General features: G+C 31.1%; 1 protein-coding gene and 1 pseudogene across 4 annotated transcripts; both read left to right on the top strand.

The window, feature by feature from the left end:
• Window positions 1-11,310: 11,310 nt before the first annotated feature.
• Window positions 11,311-19,270, top strand: LOC107629633 (DNA topoisomerase 1). Of its 4 annotated transcripts, none has more exons than XM_088508075.1 (17): window positions 11,316-11,646; window positions 12,467-13,556; window positions 13,644-13,901; window positions 14,039-14,233; window positions 14,741-14,821; window positions 15,494-15,553; window positions 15,696-15,790; window positions 15,869-16,025; window positions 16,136-16,261; window positions 16,756-16,836; window positions 16,969-17,059; window positions 17,176-17,309; window positions 17,754-17,822; window positions 17,926-18,015; window positions 18,124-18,227; window positions 18,306-18,474; window positions 18,934-19,270. In XM_088508075.1, the coding sequence occupies exons 2-17, from the start codon at window positions 12,510-12,512 to the stop codon at window positions 19,000-19,002; spliced, it is 2,826 nt and encodes a 941-aa protein (XP_088364201.1). In that variant the 5' UTR covers window positions 11,316-11,646; window positions 12,467-12,509; the 3' UTR covers window positions 19,003-19,270. The 4 variants fall into 4 exon arrangements, with proteins under 4 accessions (XP_088364199.1, XP_016187950.1, XP_088364201.1 ...); XM_088508074.1 differs by having other exon boundaries at window positions 11,324-11,646; window positions 12,464-13,556; XM_088508073.1 differs by having other exon boundaries at window positions 11,311-11,646; window positions 12,467-13,901.
• Window positions 19,271-21,430: 2,160 nt separating this feature from the next.
• LOC107632518 (cytochrome P450 89A2 pseudogene) lies at window positions 21,431-22,984 on the top strand (annotated as a pseudogene).
• Window positions 22,985-23,096: the final 112 nt, after the last annotated feature.

The raw sequence follows: 23,096 nt of genomic DNA, 5'->3' as shown, positions 1-23,096 counted from the left end.
CATGTTTTTTAAAAGAAAAATTTAATACACAATCTGGAGGAAGAATGTTAAGACTTTAAACATACTTTTGATTCTACCTATATATAGTAGAGGATAATCAAACATAAAGCATCTTATTTTAAAACCAAATTTACACAACTAGTTAGTGTATCTACCCAAACAAAACAAAGAACCCTTCTTTATTTTTTCAAATTTCAAGGTTCTATTATATAAAAAGTTATACAAAATATACGAGATTTTAATATTAATGTATTATTATTAATTTAATATAAGTTTACATAGATATTCATTTATATTTTACTGCTTGTAATTTGTTTTAGATAATTTTTTAGTTGAATATTTGAATCTCTAATAAATTTTAATTACTGTATATTAAGTTGGTGTTTTTTATTTTCAATATTTTATTTTTAGAATTTTGCAAAAACAAAAATAAAGAGTGATAAAAATAAAAAACATTGAAAGTAAAAATAAAAAATCAAAATATAAACTAAACACAAAGGATTGATTATATATTTTTAAAATTTTTTATTTTATTAGACAAATTAATTTTCAAGTTTTATGTTTTTTCATTGAGGTTAATGAAATTCACCTAGAAGAAGAAGATTGATCATATAATTTAAAAAATTACTTAATGAAAGAATTTAACATGAAAAATAATATCTAGATTCACTCTTTTCAAGTTACTATTGAGCATTTGTTCTTTTTTTTTTTTTTTTTTTTGTGCTCTAGGTGTACTCTGGGTAGTCTTATACTTTATTAACAAACCATTTTAAGAAAATGAATGAAGTTGACAGAATTTTGATTTTGTTTGTTGCAGAAACAAAAAATCATGCAAGAGAGGTAGTTGAGATAGATAAAGAGTACTCTTGTCTCTTGGAGAAGTAGAAGGAATACAACAGGAAACCACAACTAATCAATGGAGGAGATGGAATTGAGGTAATTCACAGAGTTCTTGCAAAGGATGGAAAAAAGGGTGTTAAGAAAATAAGAGGTAAAGGTGGACCATATGGGTTACAGAGTACCAACCTATCAATAGCAAGCTTGTAGGTGAGAAACCAAACCGCCTTTAGGTTTGGAACCTTTTTTACAGCACTTGAAGTTGCTCTTACTTATGATGAAGTAGTAAGGGCCATGTATGGCTATTGGCCTATTGCACTTGTTTGAACTTCCCTCGCTATCATGGCATAGAATCCGTAGGCTCCAATAAATCATTGTCTGGTGTAAGATCTGATCAGAAATTATCAACTGGACCTTTTTTAGATATTTTGAATGATGGTGATTTTGCAAAAGTTGAAGGATTTGATGAGAATCTTAACGAGTCATACAAAAAATTTAAGTTTTTCGAGGTAAATAAATTAAATGGAAACAAAAATAAAAATGGGAAGGAACTAGAAGTTTCTAGAAAAAGTAAAGAACTAGAAGGAGAGTTAGAGGAGGTTTTGAAGAACTCTGGCATAGTTGGAGAGTATGATAATCACATATTTACATGCCAAGGATCCTAGTTGCATGATTATGAATACAGTTATAGCTCTTGTGATACTACTAAACAAGGGTTTATAGTAAAGAGTGAAGTGTAAAATTACAAATTCTGTATGAGTTAGAATGCATAAATCATCGTTTTGGATACCTGCATAATATGATTTCAAACAGTAATTTTTTCACCATTGACAACAGGAGTCCTTGGCTTTGGCAGGACAGTTCAAGCTTTTTGTCCCAATTTCATATTTTTTTATTTGATTCGAGATGTGATTGGTCACTGATTAAGTGTGCAAGGAGGAGGATTCTATTCTTTGGAAATGATCTCATTCACTTATATAGAATTGTTTGGATATTTCTTGGAGTAAGTTTTTAACACTATAGTGCAAGACTTGTTAAATTTTTGTTCCATGAAAAGAGTACATCTGTTAAGGATCTTGAACTTGTCTTTGATAGTGGCAGCTCATATATATATATATATATATATATATATATATATATATATATATATATATTTGAATTCAAAAGTTTATCAAGCCATTGTTGATATGGTAGACAACGCCGACATTTTATTGAATTATTGTGTACACGATACTTTTCGACACTCACTATTGTGTCAAATCATGTCTTAATAAAAAATAAATTTTTTTCTCCGTATACGTAATAATATATATTTTTAAATGAGTTTAAAAATAATATATTATTATTTATTAAAATAAAAAATATTTTAAATATTTTATATAATTAAAAAATTAAAAATAGTTAAAAGTTATTTTATATTTTACTTGAAATACAGGTGACTAATGATTTAAAGAAACAGAAATTGAAAGGAACTACTGATTTATTGAAAGGATGCAAAGCCTTTTACATCCCTAACATTGAGCTTCTAACAAGTAAAGAATTTGCAGTTTCAACTACCACTAAAATCTTATTTAATTGACACATGAAAATATATGTTCGGGATTCTAAATAACAATGAAGTAGGTCTCAAAAATCTTAACATTATAGGTGGTAAATCTCAATGAAAACCAACAATATAAATGCCAATCACATATTTCTTCTTAGTTTGAAAATTTGATGGTAATACATCTTTTTTCTTACGTTGTACTCTACAGAGATCTCACTACAAGATAAAATTGTGATTTATGACAATGAGAACAAAAAGTTTGGATAGGTTTTAGCCAATTGTAACAGGCTTAGGTTATAAGCCCTTTTTCATATTTCTTTTATTTTGACAGCAAATAAGTCTCAGATAATTTTTTTACCTTATTTTCTTTCGATTTTTAACAGTGGATCGTGAACTTAAAAGTAAATTTTTTAAATTTATAGGTTGTAATACGATACAACAGACAAATAAATAAGTTATTTTAGCTTAGGATGCTCACATGTGAATAAAATAAAACATATGATTAACCATGGTACAACATATCTATATGCTTAGTACAATAATATGTTATGTGTTATAAGCTAACGTTAATAAGTGTAACTAATAGAGAAAAGTGTTAAGCAGAAAGATTTTAAATGCCGTTAATGCAAGATATACTATCAAGATATGGAGAAAGTAACTGTAGAAATTATGCAGCTTTGCTAAAACAAGTACTCTAAAATAAACAATGTACAATCACAAGATGGTCAATTCATACACAAGCAAGGTAATATTAGTGATGGCAAGAACAAGAATTTAAAAAATATCAATCTATGTAGGAAAATAATCATCTAGATACTAGTAATGCTTTTGGATCAATTGCAAATGTGTCCGAAAATGAGGTTTTGAAAATTAATAACACTAATAGTAACTTTAAAATATTAATAAAATATAAGAATTCATCTCCTGAATAGTCTGAATAATTTTATAAATATTTCTTCCATATTTTTACTCGAGAGTACATAAATTATAGTAAATTTTTCTATGTTTATTATTATAATAGATATGAACATTACACAAGTTTGACAATGTTTAAAAGTAAATAAATATTAAAGTCATATGAAAATACTTTTTAATTTATTCATATTTTTATTTTAAATTAAAAAGTTTCACTAAATAATAAAATAATTGATTTTAATTTTTTAAATATTGTCAAAATTTTATAATCATCATAATAATTAATATATCATGTGAACTAAAACATTAAATTCCTAAAACACAATTATTTAACTATACTTATTTTTTAACTTTTTTAAAATATGCAAAATATTATTTTAGTTCTGGTTATTTTTTTATTATTTTAGCCTATGAATGATACTTGATAATTTATTTTTTCAGTACTTTCTCATATTAATTTTTAAAATTTATCAATAAAAAATACACTTCAAACAAGAATTCATAAAAATAAAGAATTATATACATTTAATATGTATTTTTAAGCTATAAAGTTGAAATAAAACTTTTAATAAAAACTAAATGTAGACAATGTGTGTACTCAACAAATAAATTGATATAACTAATAAGTATTTGTGTTTAATTGATAAAAAAATTTAAATTTTTTACTTTAATAATACGTTGAAATTTAAATTTTTATATAATTTTTATTAAAATATTTTTTAATTATAATGATAAAGATACTAACTTGCTGAATCAAGAGTGTTGTCTGTTTATTGTCATTCTTGTGCTGATACATATAAATAAGAAATTAGATGTCTTTAAAAGAATTCATTCACTATAATTCTATTAATGTGGATTTTTTTTTTCCTTGTACATTAAAGAGAACTTTTCTTTGAATAATTTTATTGATAGACATTCAAAGATAGATATTAATTACGGTTAGTCATACTTACTAATAACTCTGGTTTCTTGTGTTAACTATCCAGTGCTATCATTTAATATTTTACCATCTCAATACTTACTAATAATGTTTAGGACAACTTAATTATACAAACATCAAGTTGTATATTCTATAGTTAGAATTTCGATTTAATTCTTAAAATTTATTATTTTCAAAATCTTGAATAAGTTTATCAATTTTAAATGATTTATAATTTAAATTTAGTTAGAATTTTATGTTTTACAGGTTTAATTTATCTTTTCAATTTTACATAAAATCTTAATTTTTTTCAAATTTTATTTATATAATTACATGTTAATTCTCTTGTTGTGATCTTAAGTTTAATAATAATAATAATAATAATAATAATAATAATAAAAAAGACAACTACAAACCCTAATCTATTGTGTAAGGGTACAAAATAATGGATTATCTTAAAAGAGCATACCAATTAAAATATATTTTTATTTAAGGATCAAATTAGTTTACATCTATTAAGATTTACCCTCTGGCCACTGATGCTTTTATAAGAATTCAACAAATGCAGGATATTTGAACATGCTTTAGGATTAGCTTTACATAATAAGATGGAATCATCAGCAAAGAGGAGGTAGTTGACCTTGGGACATCGCCTATGTATCTGAAGACCTTGAATTAGTCTGTTTTGTTCTGCCTTGTGTAGTAAGAAGGAGAGACTTTCTGCACAGAAGAGAAAAATATAGGGAGATAGAGAATCTCCTTGTCGAATACCTCTATTTGGTTTGAAGAAACTATAAGGTTGTCCTTCCACAATAACAGAATAAGAAACAGTTGTCACTAATTCTCGAATCCACATGATCCATTCTTTAGCCACAACACTCCCTCCACTACTCGTACACTACTGGCTAATTCTATAAATATTAATCATATTGGAGTTCAGGATAAATACCTTGGTTTGCCTTCTACAGTCTCTAAATCGAAAAAGGCTTCTTTTAGTATGATCAAAGAAAATGTTCAGAAAAAAATCCAAGGGTGGAAGCGCAATCTTCTATCGTCAGGTGGTAGACACGTATTGCTTAAGGCAGTGGGAGAAGCTATTCCTATTTATACATTGTCTTGCTTCAAGTTGCCTGATGGTTTAATTTCGAAAATTCACTCTCTACTTTCTCAGTTCTGGTGGGGACAAAAAGGTTCTGAAAGACGGATAACTTGGATTAGCTGGGACACTATGACTCGCCCATGAAAAGAAGGAGTCCTTGGATTTAAAGATCTCAGAATCCAAAATCTGGCGCTTTTAGGCAAACAGTTTTGGTGACTCGTAACACAGCCTACTTCCTTATTATCCAAAATCCTAAGAGGTAAATACTTTAGCAATGGTAATGTTATAACGGCGGAAATTGGAGTCTTACCTTCTTGGGGATGGAGGAGCATACTGGAAGGCCGAAAGATTGTTGAAAAAGGTCTTAATTGGGCTGTGGGTACTTGAGAGAATATCCGAACCTTTGAGGATCCTTGGCTGTCTCCTTCGTATCCTTTAATGATTTCTGACATGCCAAATAGACAGGCTATTTCTGAGTTAGTTCCAAGAGTTAAAGATCTAATTACTAAAGATATGAATTGGAATCAGAATCTCGTTCAAGAATTATTTCACCAAGACGTTGCAAACAGGATTTTGTCAGTTAAAATTCAGCAGAGTAGAGACAAATTGCAATGGAATTTGAACAAATTCAAGTAATATGATACAACTTCATGTTACAGAATTGGCTATTTATTTTACCATCCGCCTCTGGAGCTTTGCCCTAATTATATGCAGTAGAAAAAGCCATGGATTGATCTATGGAAGTTGAACTTGCCTCACAAAATTAAGCTATTTATTTGGAAAGCTCTCCATGGCCGGCTTCCGGTGCTTGCTCAGATTCATCACCGCATCCCATCTATATCACCAATATGCCCCTGCTGTCATGAAGCAACCGAAACAGTCACTCATTGTTTGATCGATTGCTCTAGAATTAAAGATGTATGATCTCAGAGTTATCTTCGTGACTGTCTTTCCCCTCAGAGTCCTAATAACTTTTGGACATGGTGGACTGCATCAACAGAGATGCTTAACCCGTTGAAGAATACTAACCGTAATCCTCAATTGCTTGCTATCATTTGCTGGAACTATTGGAAAGCTCGCAACCAGTTAATTTTTGAAGGTTCTACTTCAATGCCGTCTGCCTTCTAACAAGCTCTGTCAAGTTGCTCCCGTGAAATCCAAAGAACTCCCAGTTTAGGTCGTCATCTCCACGAGGCAAGCTCTTAGTTGCATTCAATTTGATTTATCATTCTTTCTTCTTTAAGATTTTTCTTCTTTTTTCGACCACGCACCGTTGGATGAATACTTTCAGTGTAGTATTTTTGAGAAATCCCCATCTTTCATTATGCTGTCCTACTTTTGGACATCTTTGTATTCTATTTTTCAATAATTAATGAAATATAATCTATTATCTTTAAAAAAAAATAGTTCACATTTTTATAGGGTGAATTATAGTATACAGAGCAAAAAATCATACAAATTTAAAGATATGTTTTTTGTTTATACACTTATAACTAGAGCTGGCAATGGGTAGGGTAGGGTAGGGTTTGGACCCTACACCCTAATCCTACCGCGAGTTGAAAATTTTATTAAAACTCTATCCTACCCTACTCGCAGGTTGAGAATCTCTCAACCCTAACCCTACCTGCACCCTAAAATTCTAAACCTTACCCTACCCGCAGAAATATTAAATTTTTTCAAAGTAAATATAAAATTCAATCATTTCGAATTTTATACATATTAATAAAATAAAAAATAAAAAACTAATGCTTTAAATTACTAAATTAACTAACTAATTTTAATGGTTATTTATTTATTGTAAATCATTACATAAGAGAGGTTGTGGGTTCAACTTTCACTTCCTTCATTGTATACTCAATTTTTATAAAATATGTGTTATATATGAGATGCGGATAGGGTAGGGTACACCCTAAACCCGTATCCTACCCTACCCGCAAGCATATTCGGACCGTACCTTACACTACCCTACCCGCAGCGGGTCGGATAGCTTATCCTATCTGAATGGATTGGACCGGATTGAATACCCGCGGGTAGAATATGAATTGCCAGCCTAGTTATAACATATGGCTTGAGTGGCTTGAGTGATGTAATAATAATGTAAGAAAGAGAAAATAAATTTTGTAATTATTACAGTGTAAGTAGAGACTATTATTTTTGTTACGGAATAGTAAAAACGAAACTTTTGGAAATTAAAGGATTACTTGTGTTAAAGTTTTTTTTAGTATAGTATTAAATAAAAATTATTACAGAACATCGTTTATACTATATGTAAAATAAAATAATTTTAGATATAAATTAAGAATATTTTTTTAAAAATAACAGTTAAGACATTGTTTTTAATTAAATTTATTTGAACAACTTAAAAGGAATAATTGACAAAGATAATACTAATTTAATATTAGCTGAGTTTATTTTATTTTTAACAAGCAATCAGCATGTAAAAATAATATTCTTAATTTTTTAAATAATTTTGCTTTGAATAAATTAGTACTTAATAAATAAATATTGAAATTTTAATTCAGGACATTTTATTGAATAAATTAGTTTTTTTAATAATATAAAAAGACAAATTAATTTCTTCTATTTTCAATTTTTGTTAATTTGATTCTTTTATTAAATTATTTTTAGAAAAATAAATGAAACTTGTCACTTTATAAAATAGGATTTAGTTATTTTGTTTCTTAAGAGTATATGTTAATATTATAAATTAATTTTTTTATTAAAAATAAAAAATTTAAAATTTTAATATATTTATTTTATATTTATTAAATACAAATATTTAGAATATTTTACTAATAATAATTTTATTTTGTGTCAAAAAACATATATTAGTTGAATTCTATAAAATATACTATAGCTTGAATTATTTCTTTTTTATTAGAGGTAAATATATTTAATATTTTAAAATATTCAAGGCTAATTTGATTATTTTAAAAAATAATTTGGGATATTACTTTCTTAGTTTGATAAATTACATATAATAATAAATATTTGATATTATATATATTATTTGATTAAACTATCGAAATCGTATAATCCTCTTCAAATCATAAGTAGAGGAAGTATATTTAATTATAATAAGTTTGATTTTGTCTATATTAGATATATCATTTTTGTGAACTATTAGATTTTATTAATTGAAAATCAAGTGATTTAATAAAATAAACGTACCGAATGATTTTAATAAATACAAATAAAAAACCATCGAAAATTAAATATCTTGTTATTAAAGAATAAAGAATAAAAAAACATTATATTGATATTAAGTGTTAACCATTAAAATTATTTTTCAACACCATATAAAATATATAAACAAAATTCTAATATTGTTTTCGCCTCTCATTTTATTTTATTTTATTTTTTGATAAACAACAAAACCTAAAATAAGATAAAAATTAAAGAAATGAACTTTTCTGTCTCAATTTGATTTTTTGATGTAATAATTAAAAAAATTGCACCTTTTTTGTTCATACTTAAATTTCTCAAGCAAACTCAAAAAAAAAAAAATATTCATAAAAAAATTTAAAAAAAAGTGGCTACAAGATTAGTTTAGCTGGTTTTTATATTTCTTAAGTTATCCTAACTCATAACTTTATTAAAATAAAAAATGAATCAAATTATAATTGAGCCTAAAATAAATAAAATAAAATAAAATAAAATAAAATAAAACATAAAATAAGTCTTAAAATAAATAATAATAATAAAGTGATGCCTATTTGATCTACCTTGACTAATAAGAATTTTTAATACAATTTGTAAATAGTAAAACGTTTAGGTTTTTATAATCGTTAATCATTGTCTTAACTAATTCTTGATAATTTTTTTAGACAAATAATTTAACCATGTTTACAAAACCTTCTTTTATTCTCTTAGTTGTTACTTTTGTAAGTGGACCAATTGGCATATGGCAGTTTTTAGTTTATCCCATAGAGCTTGTATTATTCATTTTCTTCTAAAAAAGATTCGTCTTCGAACCTGCATCAAAATCAAAAGAAGCTAGGTTAAGACATTAAAAGTAGATGTCACATTATACTCACCTGAAAAGCCAATTTTGTAAGCATTGTCATTGATCCTTTCTAGCACTTGAAATAGACCATCATCCTTAAGGTCTAACTTGAATTTTCTTTGAGTAGAAACCTCTCATTTCTCAAATGAATCCATATCCAGCCACTAAATTTAAAGATAAGTTGTCTTCGATCTTTATTTACTCTTTGAACGGTCAACCTTTTTTTTTTTTAATTAACTCAGTTGCTTTCCAGTGCATTACTTTAACTTTTTCAACTTTACTTTCTCCATCCAAATTAATAAGATCACTCAAAGACAAAAGTAATAAGTCTAAAATAATTCAAAAGGATTAAAACCATAAATAAGTTCAAAATAAGAAAAATCCGTAGAAGAATAAATAGTCCTATTATAAGCAAACTCAATAAAAAATAAACAATTTTTCAAGTTCTCAAATTCTTACTAACAACAGCACGTAATAAGATCCTTAACATTTGATTTACCATTTTAATTTGACTATAATAGAGTATAATAATTTTGTACCCAACTTACCCTACAACACTTTCTAAAAATTATTCAAAAGTTTTACGTTATGATCAGAAACAATAGTTTGGAGAACATCATATAAGCACACAGCCTCTTTACTCAACCTGTCTATCATAACAAAAATGCTATTTGTATATTTCTTAATTTTAGGCAAAATAAAAACAAAATTCATATAAAAATATTAACCTATAAATATATAGAAACAGATAAATTAAAAAATATATAAATTATGTGATAGATTTAAATTTACTCTATTCACATATAAAATATTTTATCTTATAAATTTTGTACAATAAAAGATATTTTAGAAAAAAAAATTAAATATCAAAATATTTCTATATCTCCTTTGTATAATAGATAGATTATGATTATTTGATATGATTTGAATTAGTAAATATCAATATATATATATATATATATATATATATATATATATATATATATCATATGATATATGTTTTTGTTGCATATAAAAAATATATTTCATGGCTGAAAATTGTATTTAATTTAAATTGTGAAAATTGGACTATCTAATTTTATTAAGTTGCTTGAAATTAAGAATTTAATTGCTAGATATATAAATTTGAAAAATTATTTGAAGTAAAATTAAAATTATCTTTCATCAGTGAAGATAATGTAATTTTAATGAAAAAAAAAATACAATTCATATACTTTGACTAAGTTATATATCATGTTAGAATAGTTTCCGTTAATTAATAAAAACTAAACATAAATGTAATAATGTCTTGATTTTGTTTAACATGTTTAATTATTTCCATGTAAAAATAAAAAGAAAGCAAACTAATAAAATGTTAAAATGTTTATAACAAATTAACAATACACGTTATAATTATTTTTTTAATATATACTTATAAATAAATATTTAACAATTTTTTATATATCATACGAATACTATTCTTTTATAATTATCATTTAAAAAGTTGTGAATAAAGACGTAAAGAAAAAATAAAAAAATGTGTTATTATTGTTTAAATAGTTAAATATGTATTATTTTACCGTTATATATAATTATTTAATCTACTAGTATATTACAATAAGAAAAGAAAAAAGAAAATAAACTTGAGTCAATAATTCGAACTGAGAATATTACAATTACAGTCTTTGTATTTATATTGGAACTCTCTCTAATAAAAGAAAAAAGGACACCTATCACTAGTTTGAACCACAAAAAATATCTGTATAAAATCTGTATAAAGTGAATCTTTACACTAGTGTGACTCTTTTTATAGTTACATGAATCCAAATTATTAAATTGCCATTGAAACAAAAATTGGGCTATAAAAAATTGGGCCAAAACAATGAAACGAAACATATTGGGCCGTGTTGAGATATGGGTTTGGGCCCATTGAAATGGGTAGGGTGAAGGGGTATTGGGGGGTCCGAACAAAGTGGGCAGTAGAAAAATGAGAAGGGGTGAGATATGGAGGAGGAAAACGTTAGCTGACCAAAGTCACCGGACGCTGAACCTGACACCTGTGACCCCTCTCTTTCTGTTTTCTTTCAATTCATTCATATAATCGTAAGTTCCCAAATTTCGCTGAGTTCAACTCGACTCGACTCACCCTAACTCGTTCCCTTCCCTTCCCCTCTCATTTCTCTCTCTTTATTTGTTGTATCTGTCAGCTACCCTCACCTCACCTCACCTTACCTTACCTTACCTTCGCACTTCTCCGCCATATTCCTCTCTATCTCTATCTATCTATCTATCTATTCACTCTTCACTTCCACCACCGCCATTCCTTATTCTTATTCTTTCTCTCTGTGAGTATGCTAATTAGTTATTTAATTCTTTATTTCATTGCGTTTTATCTCTCTTCAATTTTATTTTATGTTTAAATGGCATGGATCTTTTGCTTATCTGCATTTTCCCCCCTTTTATTACATGCACTTGTTATTCCCCTTCTTTTTTTAGCTTTTCTCTTGTACCGATACCGCCCCATAAGCTTTACGCACTAATGATTTAATTCTTGATTGTTTCTTTGTTTTTCTTGGAGGTTAATTTCATTGACATTTTTAGACTAGTTGTTGGTGGTGATGGTGGTGGTGGCGGGTGTTGTTTGGGGTTAAAATGTCTTACATGTCCCCTTTTTGTTCTCTGCTGAAATTTGGTATTGGGTTATGTGAATTTTAGCTTATCGTTTATTGTGTTTTGCTGATACTTAGTTTTTTCGCAGCTTCTGAGAGCTTGGTGGTGTGAATTAGGAATTGGTGATTTTTCATTGTTCTTCGTCTTTATATAAGAGGAGTTGTGTTTTACTTTTCCCCTAATAGAAAAATCAAATACAACTTGAGTTTGTCTCAGAAAGTATTAGGGTTGTGGGGTTTGGTATTGTTTTTTCTTTTGCTTTAGGGTTATATTGTTCTCCCCCATGTGAATATGTAAGAGCAAGTATGGATAATTGAGGAGTCCAGAGTCCCTTTGTTTTAATGGGCTACCATATGTTATATTCATTAGCTGTGGCAAATGGATGAGATTGCTTACCCTTATCTTGGAATTGAAATCTACTGCTCCTGCAGCGCTGTGTAAGTGATTCTTTATTTGGTTGTTATTCTTAATGTAAAATTCTTTTCTTCACAGCAGAATTATATGTGATGCGCATGCCAACACTTTCTAAAGTTGAATAATGGCTGTTGAGGCTTCTGACAAACCAGTTTTGCCCAACAAGTTTGATGATGACGATGATGATAATATGCCATTAACTATAAAACGGTACTCATCGAATAAGAAAAGCCAATTGCATTCAGATGTAAAGAAGTCAACTTCACATAGTCAAGATGGTCATACATACAAGAGGATTTCTGGCGTGCCTTCTTCAAATGGTCAATCTTCTAGCTCTAGTGCACAGAGGGGTAATAATTTCTCATCTGCTAAGGCTTCATCATTAAGATCCCCCCCATCTTCAAGCTCTAATGCACAAAAGGGTAGTGCTGCTCCATCTGCTAAGGCTTCACCATTGAGATCACCCACATCTTCAAGCGCTAGTGCACAGAAGGGTAATGCTGCTCCATCTGCTAAGGTGTCACCCTTGAGGTCACCATCGTCTTCAAGCTCTAGTGCACAGAAGGGTAATACTGTTCCATTGGCTAAGGCTTCGCCTTTGACATCTCCTTTGAGATCTCCTGTAGGTGTCTCAAAACGACCAAATTCACTTGCCAACTCCACTTCTGCCAAGTTGCCTATGGCGAATTCAAAACCTCCTCATCCAGCAGATAAACCAAAGCCTCTTATTAATCAGAAAGTGTCTGGTGATCTTAAAAAGGAAACAAAATCAATCAAAGATTCTTCAAAGAATTATTCTGAAGATTCAGAGGATGAGGAGGATAATAAACCATTGAGTGCTAGGTTGAAGGTGAACAGTAACCACAACAAAGCAACCCCGGTCATCATCAAGAAGTCTGTTGATGATTCTGATTCTGATGATAATGTCCCTTTGTCAACAAAGATAAACTGGAATGCAAACATGGGAACATCTAGTAGTAATTATGACAAATCTGATCAGAAAAAGCCTATTCCGAAAGTTCAGAAAGAGCCACAAAATGGTTCTGGTGCAAGTAATAAAAGACCCATAGATAACAGTAATTCCATGAACTCTTCTGCAAAGAAGTCAAAGATTTCAGAGCCAGCCTTGTCAGTGAAGCCTAAGCAAAGCTCTCTGAAAGTTGAGCCAAAGGTAGAGGATGATGATGATGATGTACCTATTTCCCAGAGAATCAAGAAATCGGCCACATCAGCTAATAAATCATCTTCTATAAAACAGGTGACAAAGATCACTAAAGTTAATAAGGCTAGTACCAAATCTTTTAAGAAACAAGCCAAGAACAAGAAGTTGAAAAAATCAGGAAGTGGTTCAGAATATTCCAAATCCACTAAACTTCTTCCTAGCTCTGGTGATGGCCAGAAAAAATGGACAACTTTGGTTCACAATGGCGTCATTTTCCCACCTCCTTACAAGCCCCATGGGATAAAGATGCGCTACAAGGATCAAGATGTTGATTTAACTCCCGAGCAAGAGGAGGTTAGGTCTTTTCTCTGGAAACTGTGTTCTTTCATCTTCAAGTGACTGATTGCTCTTGTTAATTAATGTTCTTCAATTTATAAAGTCTGTTTCCTTAGAGTAGCTGACAGTATTATGAACTAAAATACATATTGCAGGTTGCAACAATGTATGCAGTCATGCTAGAAACAGATTACATGCTGAAAGAAAAGTTCAAGGAAAATTTCTGGACTGACTGGCGTAAATTGCTAGGAAAGAATCATGTAATTCAGAATTTGAAAGATTGTGACTTTAGACCAATTTACAACTGGTACCAAAGTGAAAAGGAAAAGAAAAAACAAATGACTGCAGATGTAAGTTGGTAGCTTTTTTATAGACTTCTCAATATTTTCATTATTAATAATAGAATTTGATATATTAAAGCATTACTTTTGCTCTTAGGATTTCTGGTTTGCATCCGATATATGCATGCAGTGATTTGTTTTAGAGAGATGTAATTTTGAATTTAGCTGTACGTCTGTGTAGTCCTAATAATAGAGTACTTCATGTCTTTGGTCATGCTCTACATAGTTTGTTGATCTTGCAAGATACAAGTTTGTTGATTTGTTAACAACTTCCGGTAGGGAGTAGAGAAGCAACTAGGTCAATTTGCAATCGTCCTGCTAAATTTTACAGTTTTGACCCGTTGTCGGCCCAACATCAGTCTCATTTTTAAGGATCTGGGATTAGATGTTCTATGTTTGTATATCTGTACAGAGTTACATCTGCATGTATGTATGTTCGTATTGGCTACTTAATTAATCTTTGAATTTCATAAGTCATTTATTTGATTGTTAAGTGTTAAAGCTGTTCGTCTGCAGGAGAAGAAGGCCTTGAAGGAGGAGAAAATAAAACAAGAAGAGAAATACATGTGGGCCATTGTTGATGGTGTGAAAGAGAAGGTTTAGTCTGGTTTCCCTTTTCTCAAAAAATATTTGTCAATTTATCTTTTGGATTTCTTTCTTAGGATTTTCTGGAGAATTTATGACCTGTGATCAGGCCATTATATTTTGCAGGAGAAGTAATGTGTTACATTCTCTTTACTTGGTCTTGCTTTAGAGGTTGTTAGGAATTTTTGTTATCAAATTTGAATGTTCACTTTCACTTTATATTTTGATCTTTAGTTGGTGCTAGATTGGTCTGCGAGTCTGGACCACTGGGGCACCAACAATCCTCCGATTACCATTTCATGTCTTTCCGTGTCTATTATCTTATTGTTTGGTAAATTGTTTTCATATCCTTCAACTTAAGGAAGTTTTGCTGGTGTAACTTGCAATCTAGTCTTTGGGTTTTATCTATCAATATGAGTTTCACTCTAGTATTAAGTCAATGGCACATTAGAAATCAAGGCAAAAATTGAGAAGAATGCACGTGCAACATGACATCATTGTGTTTATATTGTTAATATTTCAGTATAATTGTTTGTGTTTTTATATCTATTATACACATTTTTCATTCAAGCTTTCAATTTTTAAATATATTCTCATAATGCTATTCATTATAGAAAAGAGAAAAAAGGGGGCGGTGGAGGGATCAAATTACGATTAGTTCTTATTACATCTTTATTATTTCAGGTTGGTAATTTCAGAGTTGAACCACCAGGATTGTTCCGAGGCCGTGGGGAGCATCCTAAGGTAATGATACATTTGACTGGAGTTTGACGTGCAGATTTTCCTGATTTGATTGTTTCATTCAAATAGTGGCTGCATCTCCAGAACGTTTACCCATTTCAGTAGCTTCCATTACCTATTCACTGATTGCAACGAATTTTATCAGATGGGAAAATTGAAAAGGCGCATTCATCCAAGTGATATCACAATTAATATTGGAAAGGATGCTCCAGTTCCTGAATGTCCTATTCCTGGCGAAAAGTATGGGCCTATCAAATCTTATCCAAAAAGAGGACTTTTGGCTCTGTTTTTATATCATTAAATTTTGTAATCTTACAGGTGGAAGGAGATAAGGCACGACGATACAGTTACATGGTTAGCCTTTTGGAATGACCCAATCAATCCAAAGTTATTCAAATACGTGTTTCTAGCAGCTAGTAGTGCCCTAAAGGGTCAAAGTGACAAGGAAAAGTATGAGAAAGCCAGGATGTTGAAGGTGCTTGCATGCATTGCTAGATTATTTGAACTAGTCTTTCTCTTGCACACTGTTTTTGGATGAAACTTAAATGGAATTCAATTCCATTGGTTCTTGATTTCTCTGTGCAGGATTATATAGAGAACATTAGGGCTGCTTACACAAAAGATTTTAAGAGTAAAGATATTACTAAGCAGCAAATTGCTGTTGCTACTTATCTTATTGATAAATTAGCTCTGAGGGCTGGCAATGAGAAGGTATAATCTCTATCTATTCCCTCTTCACCAAAACATTTATATACTGGAATATATATTAAATCTTCAAGTCAATTTGAATGAAAATCACTTGTTTGTGTCATTAAAGTTGTCCATATTCTAAATTGAAAATCACTTGCATGTTTTATTTGATAGTTTTGTTTTCCAAATATTTCTAAGATGTCACATAAACAATGGGGCAAAAATGCAAAATCTGAGCTTGTTTGTCAGTTGTTGCAATAAAGTCCCGTGTTGTTTGGGATGAGATCTTCTTGACCTTTTGATTGGTATTTACTGAAAAAGTTATTTTGATGGATGGATTATATTTCTTTGTTGATTCAAAGGAGGTTATTCTCATAATCCTGGCTGGAACTACAATTCTGTGAAGTGGATTAATTGGAATATTTTGAATGTGTAATCCTGGCATGGTCTCTTAGTTTATATATTGCCTTCTTCCTCACATATTGCTTCAAGTTTTCATGTGTTTTTCCCCTCAGGATGATGATGAAGCTGATACTGTTGGTTGTTGTACATTAAAAGTGGAGAATGTGACCAGAGAAGCTCCCAACAAACTGAAGGTAATTTTCAGTAAGGGTTGATGAATATATGTCCTTTGGGGCATTCTAAAATTTTCCCAATCCCTCTCCTAAGGTGGTTTATGATCAATTTATACTTGATGGTTGGCATATTTCCTTTTTGTTAAATTACAGTTTAACTTCCTTGGTAAAGATTCTATCAAGTATGAGAATACAGTTGAGGTTGAGCTTCCTGTTTATGATGCAATTTTGAAGTTCCAAAAAGGTCAGGAACTGTCTTCCCATCACTAAAAAAAAAAGAAGAGAAAAAGACAAAGAAACTTTATTTGTTACCATTATAAGTGAGAAGCTTTCAAATACATTCCTGTTATTAATTTTCAGATAAGCGCCCCGGTGATGATCTTTTTGACAAGTTGGATACAAGTAAATTAAATGCTCATCTGAAGGAACTCATGCCTGGCCTAACTGCAAAGGTCTTCCGTACATTCAATGCATCTATCACGTTGGATGATATGGTAAGAACTGCTTTATTGAAATGGCATGTTCTGTGTAGTAGCAATTGGCATTTGTATATTTTGTTAATAATTCTATGTCTGACATTGAAAGTGCTCTTTTGTCCACCCTTATCCATTCAGGTTAGAGGGCAATTTTAACTATTGAAATTTTCTATTAGATTTTAATTTTGGCACCATTGGAATATTGGATTACCTCTTTTCATGTCGAAGGTCATATAAAAATGTACAAAGCACAGAACTATATAATAGCTCTGCCAATACACATGGGAAAAAACACAAAATCTTCTCTTGGAGCTACTCACCCATGAAATTCTATAATAAATCCTTGTGCTTCTAGATATATTCCAAGTGGAAGGTTCATTTCTTTTGTATTTATGATGATTTCTTGTGTTGGATTATATATGGACTTGCATGCTTAATTTTCCGGGAATCATGTGACAACAGTTGAATAAGGAAACTAAAGAGGGTGATGTTGTCGAAAAGATTCTTGTTTATCAACATGCAAATAAACAGGTAATTTCACTAAGTGATCAATTCTTTATACCAATGATATTGCATTTGTGTAATTTTTTTTTTTTCATGTTCAAGTTTTATTGACTTGTGTTTTCCGTAAAAGGTTGCAATCATTTGTAATCATCAACGCAGTGTTTCAAAATCTCACTCGTCACAAATTGAAAGGTTAACAAACAAGATTGGTGAGCTTAAGGTAATGGACTTGTTACTGGGTGAATTTCTTGATTGATATGCTTGAATTTTACAGTAGACTTGCCTTGTGGCTCATAAACATATAATTGGATTTGGCTTAATCTTGTAGGATGTTCTGAAGGAGCTAAAGACAGATTTGGACAGAGCAAGGAAAGAAAAGCCCCCTCTAAAGGGTTCAGATGGAAAGACAAAAAGGAACTTAGCCCCTGAAGCGTAATATACCTTTTCCGAAATTCTTAATGATTGCTTTGGTTAGATGTGATGTATAATTTTGGTAAATGTAATGCACAGGCTAGAGAAAAAGATCTCTCAAACCAATGCAAAGATTGAGAAAATGGAACGTGAAATGAAGACAAAAGAAGATCTGAAAACTGTGGCATTGGGCACGTCCAAGATAAACTATCTTGACCCTAGGATTACAGTTGCCTGGTGCAAACGGCATGAGGTTCCCATTGAAAAGGTGCTGGCTTCTTTTCTTGTATATGATAAGTTATTTTGTTGTGTTTCAGCATATTTTTGGATAAAATCATTAAAAATCAGTTTTTGCATACCTGCATTAATTTTAAAAATAATCAAAATACTAGTTCACTGCATCTTTTTCTTTTTTCTTTTTTTTTTATTTCTTTTTCAAATGCAAAAATAGTAGTTTCACAGGAAAGTCAGTTTTGAGCTTTTCAATCATATAAAGATTAGAACTAAGATCACATGAGAGAAAATAAATGTTCCATAGAAGTTATCCATGTGTCTCCCCAACTGATAAAACCAAAATCCAGTATGGGGGCTGCTGTTTGAGTGCTTCCTAATTGATGGCATGTGGTTTTACACCTCAAATTATGCTTATAGTTCCCTTTGGTGAGCTGTGACCTGTGTCATCTTAGAACTCATTTTGTCACTTAAATATTTTTTGTGAAATGCTCAGATATTCAACAAATCGTTGCTGGCAAAATTTACTTGGGCAATGGATGTGGATCCTGAATTCAGATTCTGAGATCCCTAAATGGAGGGCATGTTGCAATGCTGCTGGGGGAAGACATTTCTTTCTTACTCATTTCTTCTCTATAATTTTTATTTTATTTTTTTTCTGTTTTTCTCAAGTCCAGCGGAAATTAATGTTGTAACTCATCTAATCTAATTTATGGGGTGAGTTTCCCCCTTTCTCCATTTGACTGGTTTTATGTTTAAACCGCCAGCCATTCATAGTTAAGATTTTAATGTGATACACATTGGCAAATGTGGAAAGAGTTAAAAGTTTTGTACTTCCATTCTTCAATTTTTATTTATTTATTTTTTGGTATTCTATCATTGGTACCATCTCACATAAGTGAATTTCAGGCTTTTAGGATATAACACTCGACAGTAGTACCCGATGCAGATCACAATGGAGTTTAATTGCTTTGATTTGGTTAGCTCCTTAGGTTTAGTTCTTTACTTCTTAGCTATGATCCACGGACACGGGACACGTTCGAATTTTAAAATCTTATAAGGTACGGGGACACGCATACATATAAAATATAAAGTATTTTTTAAATAAATCGTAATAATATTTTGATATTTTATTGATATTAAAATATAAATTAATTTTTTTAATTATTTTTAATATTTTAATTTAATTATATTAAGTATTTAAAATATTTTTTTGTTTTAATAAATAATAATATATACTATAACTAAATTTATTTCAAAAATATATGTTAAGAATAAGACTGGACACGTTGACACGTGATGGTATTTAGGTGTGTCTAAGCGTATCCGGAGAAGAATTTTTTACTTTTTATTAAGGCACGGTTGGACACCGCAGACACGTGTGTTGGACGAGTGTCGTGTCCGAAATGTGTCCGAAAACTCAACAAAGTGTCCGTACTTCATAGCTTCTTAGTGTTTCATAATTTTAACGAAGGATGATTTATTTGTTAAAATTTTTGTTGGCCCATGTAATAAGTAGTTATATATATTTTTTCAATAACATTTGAATTCTAGCTTGTACTAGTTTGGTTACTCATTTCCATTTATTGCAAGGACTTAGAAGGACATGATGAAGCGTACAAGTACAACCTGAAATTGATTTTGTCATTTGCTACCTACGTCTTTACGAAAGAAGGGAAATGAAATCTCAAGCCGATAGTTTTACTTGAATATATATATATATATATATGCACACTTCAAGTAGCATCTGCATCAGCAGAACACTGTACGAAGAGCATGGCCAGTAACAAAGGTCAAGATTACAATCCAAATCAAAGGCAGCTACAAAGGAAGACCCAACAGCTATCAGAAACATATAACCATCAGCTAAGAACAACTATAAGAAAACATCTGGTTCTATGAACCCGTATAACTACGCAAACTTTGTATGATCCCTCCATATTCCTTTCAAAAACTAACTTCCATTTTCATCTTCATCAATTCTTCTAGCTCCCCTCCTCATTCTTATATTTTAAATTTTAATTACTTCACACATGTTAATCACTTCAGTGCATATCCAAGTTCCAGAGCTAATGTTGTTCGCATATATATTTCAAAAACGCTCTTGCATCCCAGAAATCACACATAATCATTGCCTTTTCATTTTCTCCTTAAATATTGCGTCATTTCTTGTCATCCAGATTGACCATAACACTGCAAAGAAAGCAACACTCCATTTCTCTCGTCTCCATTTTGGCATCATCGATTGAGTTCCAAGGTTTGAAGCCACTCACCCCAAAGTTTCCATGAAAACCTGCAATTGATAAATAAGTTTTCTAACCCATCCTTCTTCATTGCTGCACAAGACACATACCCAAATCTCTACTTATATAATATTCAATTATTCATCCTGCAAAGGCTCTCTTTAGTGTTCACAATTCCTACGTGTACAAACTATGCAAACGTCTTAATTTTCAGTCATGTGAAACTATAGCTTGTAATGTCCTCGGTGATCTGATCCTCTTGGAAAGCGCATGTTTGGTTTACATGTCACTAGTTAGTTTAACAGTTAAACTAGAAGCTTCACAACATGGAGTGTAATTTGTCCAGCTTTTCAAAATACGTGTCATGCAGGGCCAGGTAATTTATTCTACTCGATAGGCTTTTTTTTTCGCAATCTTGATATAAATCAATCTTATACTTCCTTTTCTTTGGGTCAAACAATGTTTACTTTTTGTTATTAGAAAACGTCCAATTTTTTTTATTAATTGCAAGTTTTTATTTTTATTAGAAATGCGGCAAATGAAGTTCTTTTAGAAAATGTTAACCAACGTAAGATGTATTTATTTATTAGCAGCTAATAAACATACATGGAACATTCAATTATAGGGTAAATGTAACGCTTGCAGGTGTTACTATTAGTAATTAGCATGGTACACTTCAATTTTATTTAACTCACCCTTTTTAAGCTTCTTCTAACACATACCCTCTTGTGTTTATTGTCAACCAATTTGATGCGGAATAGTAACATGGAAACTTGGTTCATCTTTGTTATGCTCTTTCTTTGTGTCTCAATAATCATCAAACGCATACTTTACCTTGTGTTTCCACGGTATCCCCTCCCTCCGGGGCCTCCAAAAGTGCCTATCATAGGTAACTTCAAATTACTCCAACGATTCAATAAAGATCCTAAGACTGTTCTTGAGAAACTTCACGCCAAATATGGTCCAATCTTTTCTTTTCAAATGGGCTCTCATACCGACATTTTCATTGCCAATCGATTCCTTGCGCACCAAGCATTGATCCAAAATGGCAGTACCTTTGCGGACCGCCCTGTTGCTGTTCCTACCAAGAAAATCATTAGCAGCAATCAAAATGACATCCTTTTTAGCTTCTATGGTCCTGTATGGCGCGCTCTCCGGCGAAACCTCACTTCAAATATCCTCCACCCTTCACAGGTCAAGTCCTATGCAAATGCACGCAAATGGGTTTTAGATATGCTTCTTGATCGATTAAAACCTGAGTCGGGGGCAAGCAACCCCATAAGGGTCATTGATCATTTTCAATATAGCATGTTTTGCTTGCTCAGTTTTATGTGTTTTGGTGACAAGCTTGATGAGAAGCAAATTAGGGAAATCGAGGATAGTCTACGCACCATGCTCTTGAGCTTTACTAAGTACAATGTCTTGAATTTTTGGCCAACAATCACAAGGATATTGTTTTGGAAGAGATGGAAGGAATTCTTACAGCTAAGAAGAGACCTAGAAGCCTTGTTGATTCCTTATATTGACGCTCGAAAGAAAGCCAAGCAAGAGAGACTTAGCAAGGATGGCAAAGAGGACAACATAAATGAGTTTGTTTTGTGCTATGTGGATACTTTGTTGAATTTGCGACTCGTGGAGGAAGATGAAGGGAGCAAGCTTGATTATGGGAATATTTGCACATTATGCTCGGAGTTTCTAAACGCAGGAACAGATACTACTTCGACGGCATTGGAATGGATCATGGCAAATTTGGTGAAGTACCCTCAAATCCAAGAAAGACTTGTGGAGGAAATTAGAGAGGTCATGGTTGAAGGAGAGAACGAGGTGAAGGAGGAACATTTGCCAAAATTGCCATATCTAAAGTCTGTGATTTTGGAGGGTCTACGACGCCATCCACCGCTACACTATGTGGCTCCTCATAGAGTAACCAAGGATGTGGTTCTGGATGGTTATTTGGTTCCTACCACTGCCTCTGTAAATTTCTTTGTGGCTGAGATAGGTAGGGACCCTACAGCTTGGGATGACCCTATGGCCTTTAAGCCAGAGAGGTTCATGGACAATGGAGGAACAACTTTTGATATAATGGGAAGTAAAGAGATAAACATGATGCCATTTGGTGCTGGGAGGAGAATGTGCCCTGGATATGGTTTAGCAATTCTCCACTTGGAGTATTTTGTGGCCAATTTAGTTTGGAATTTTGAGTGGAAGGCTATGAGTGGAGATGACATTGATATGTCAGAGAAGCTGTTATTCACAACTGTGATGAAGAATCCCTTAAAGGTTCATATATTGCCTAGGAAATAATTAGCATCAATTATTAGTTCCATTGTTCTTAATACAAAAGTCTATATATTCTTCCCCTCTTTTTATGCTTTTTCCTAGCTATCAATGACTTCTACATTGATCCCACCAGCAA

The sequence above is a fragment of the Arachis ipaensis genome, chromosome B3 (genome assembly GCF_059453495.1).
Source record: "Arachis ipaensis isolate K30076 ecotype BB chromosome B3, ASM5945349v1, whole genome shotgun sequence".
NCBI classification, from domain to species: Eukaryota; Viridiplantae; Streptophyta; class Magnoliopsida; order Fabales; family Fabaceae; genus Arachis; species Arachis ipaensis.
This window is presented reverse-complemented; position numbering and strand designations above follow the sequence as displayed.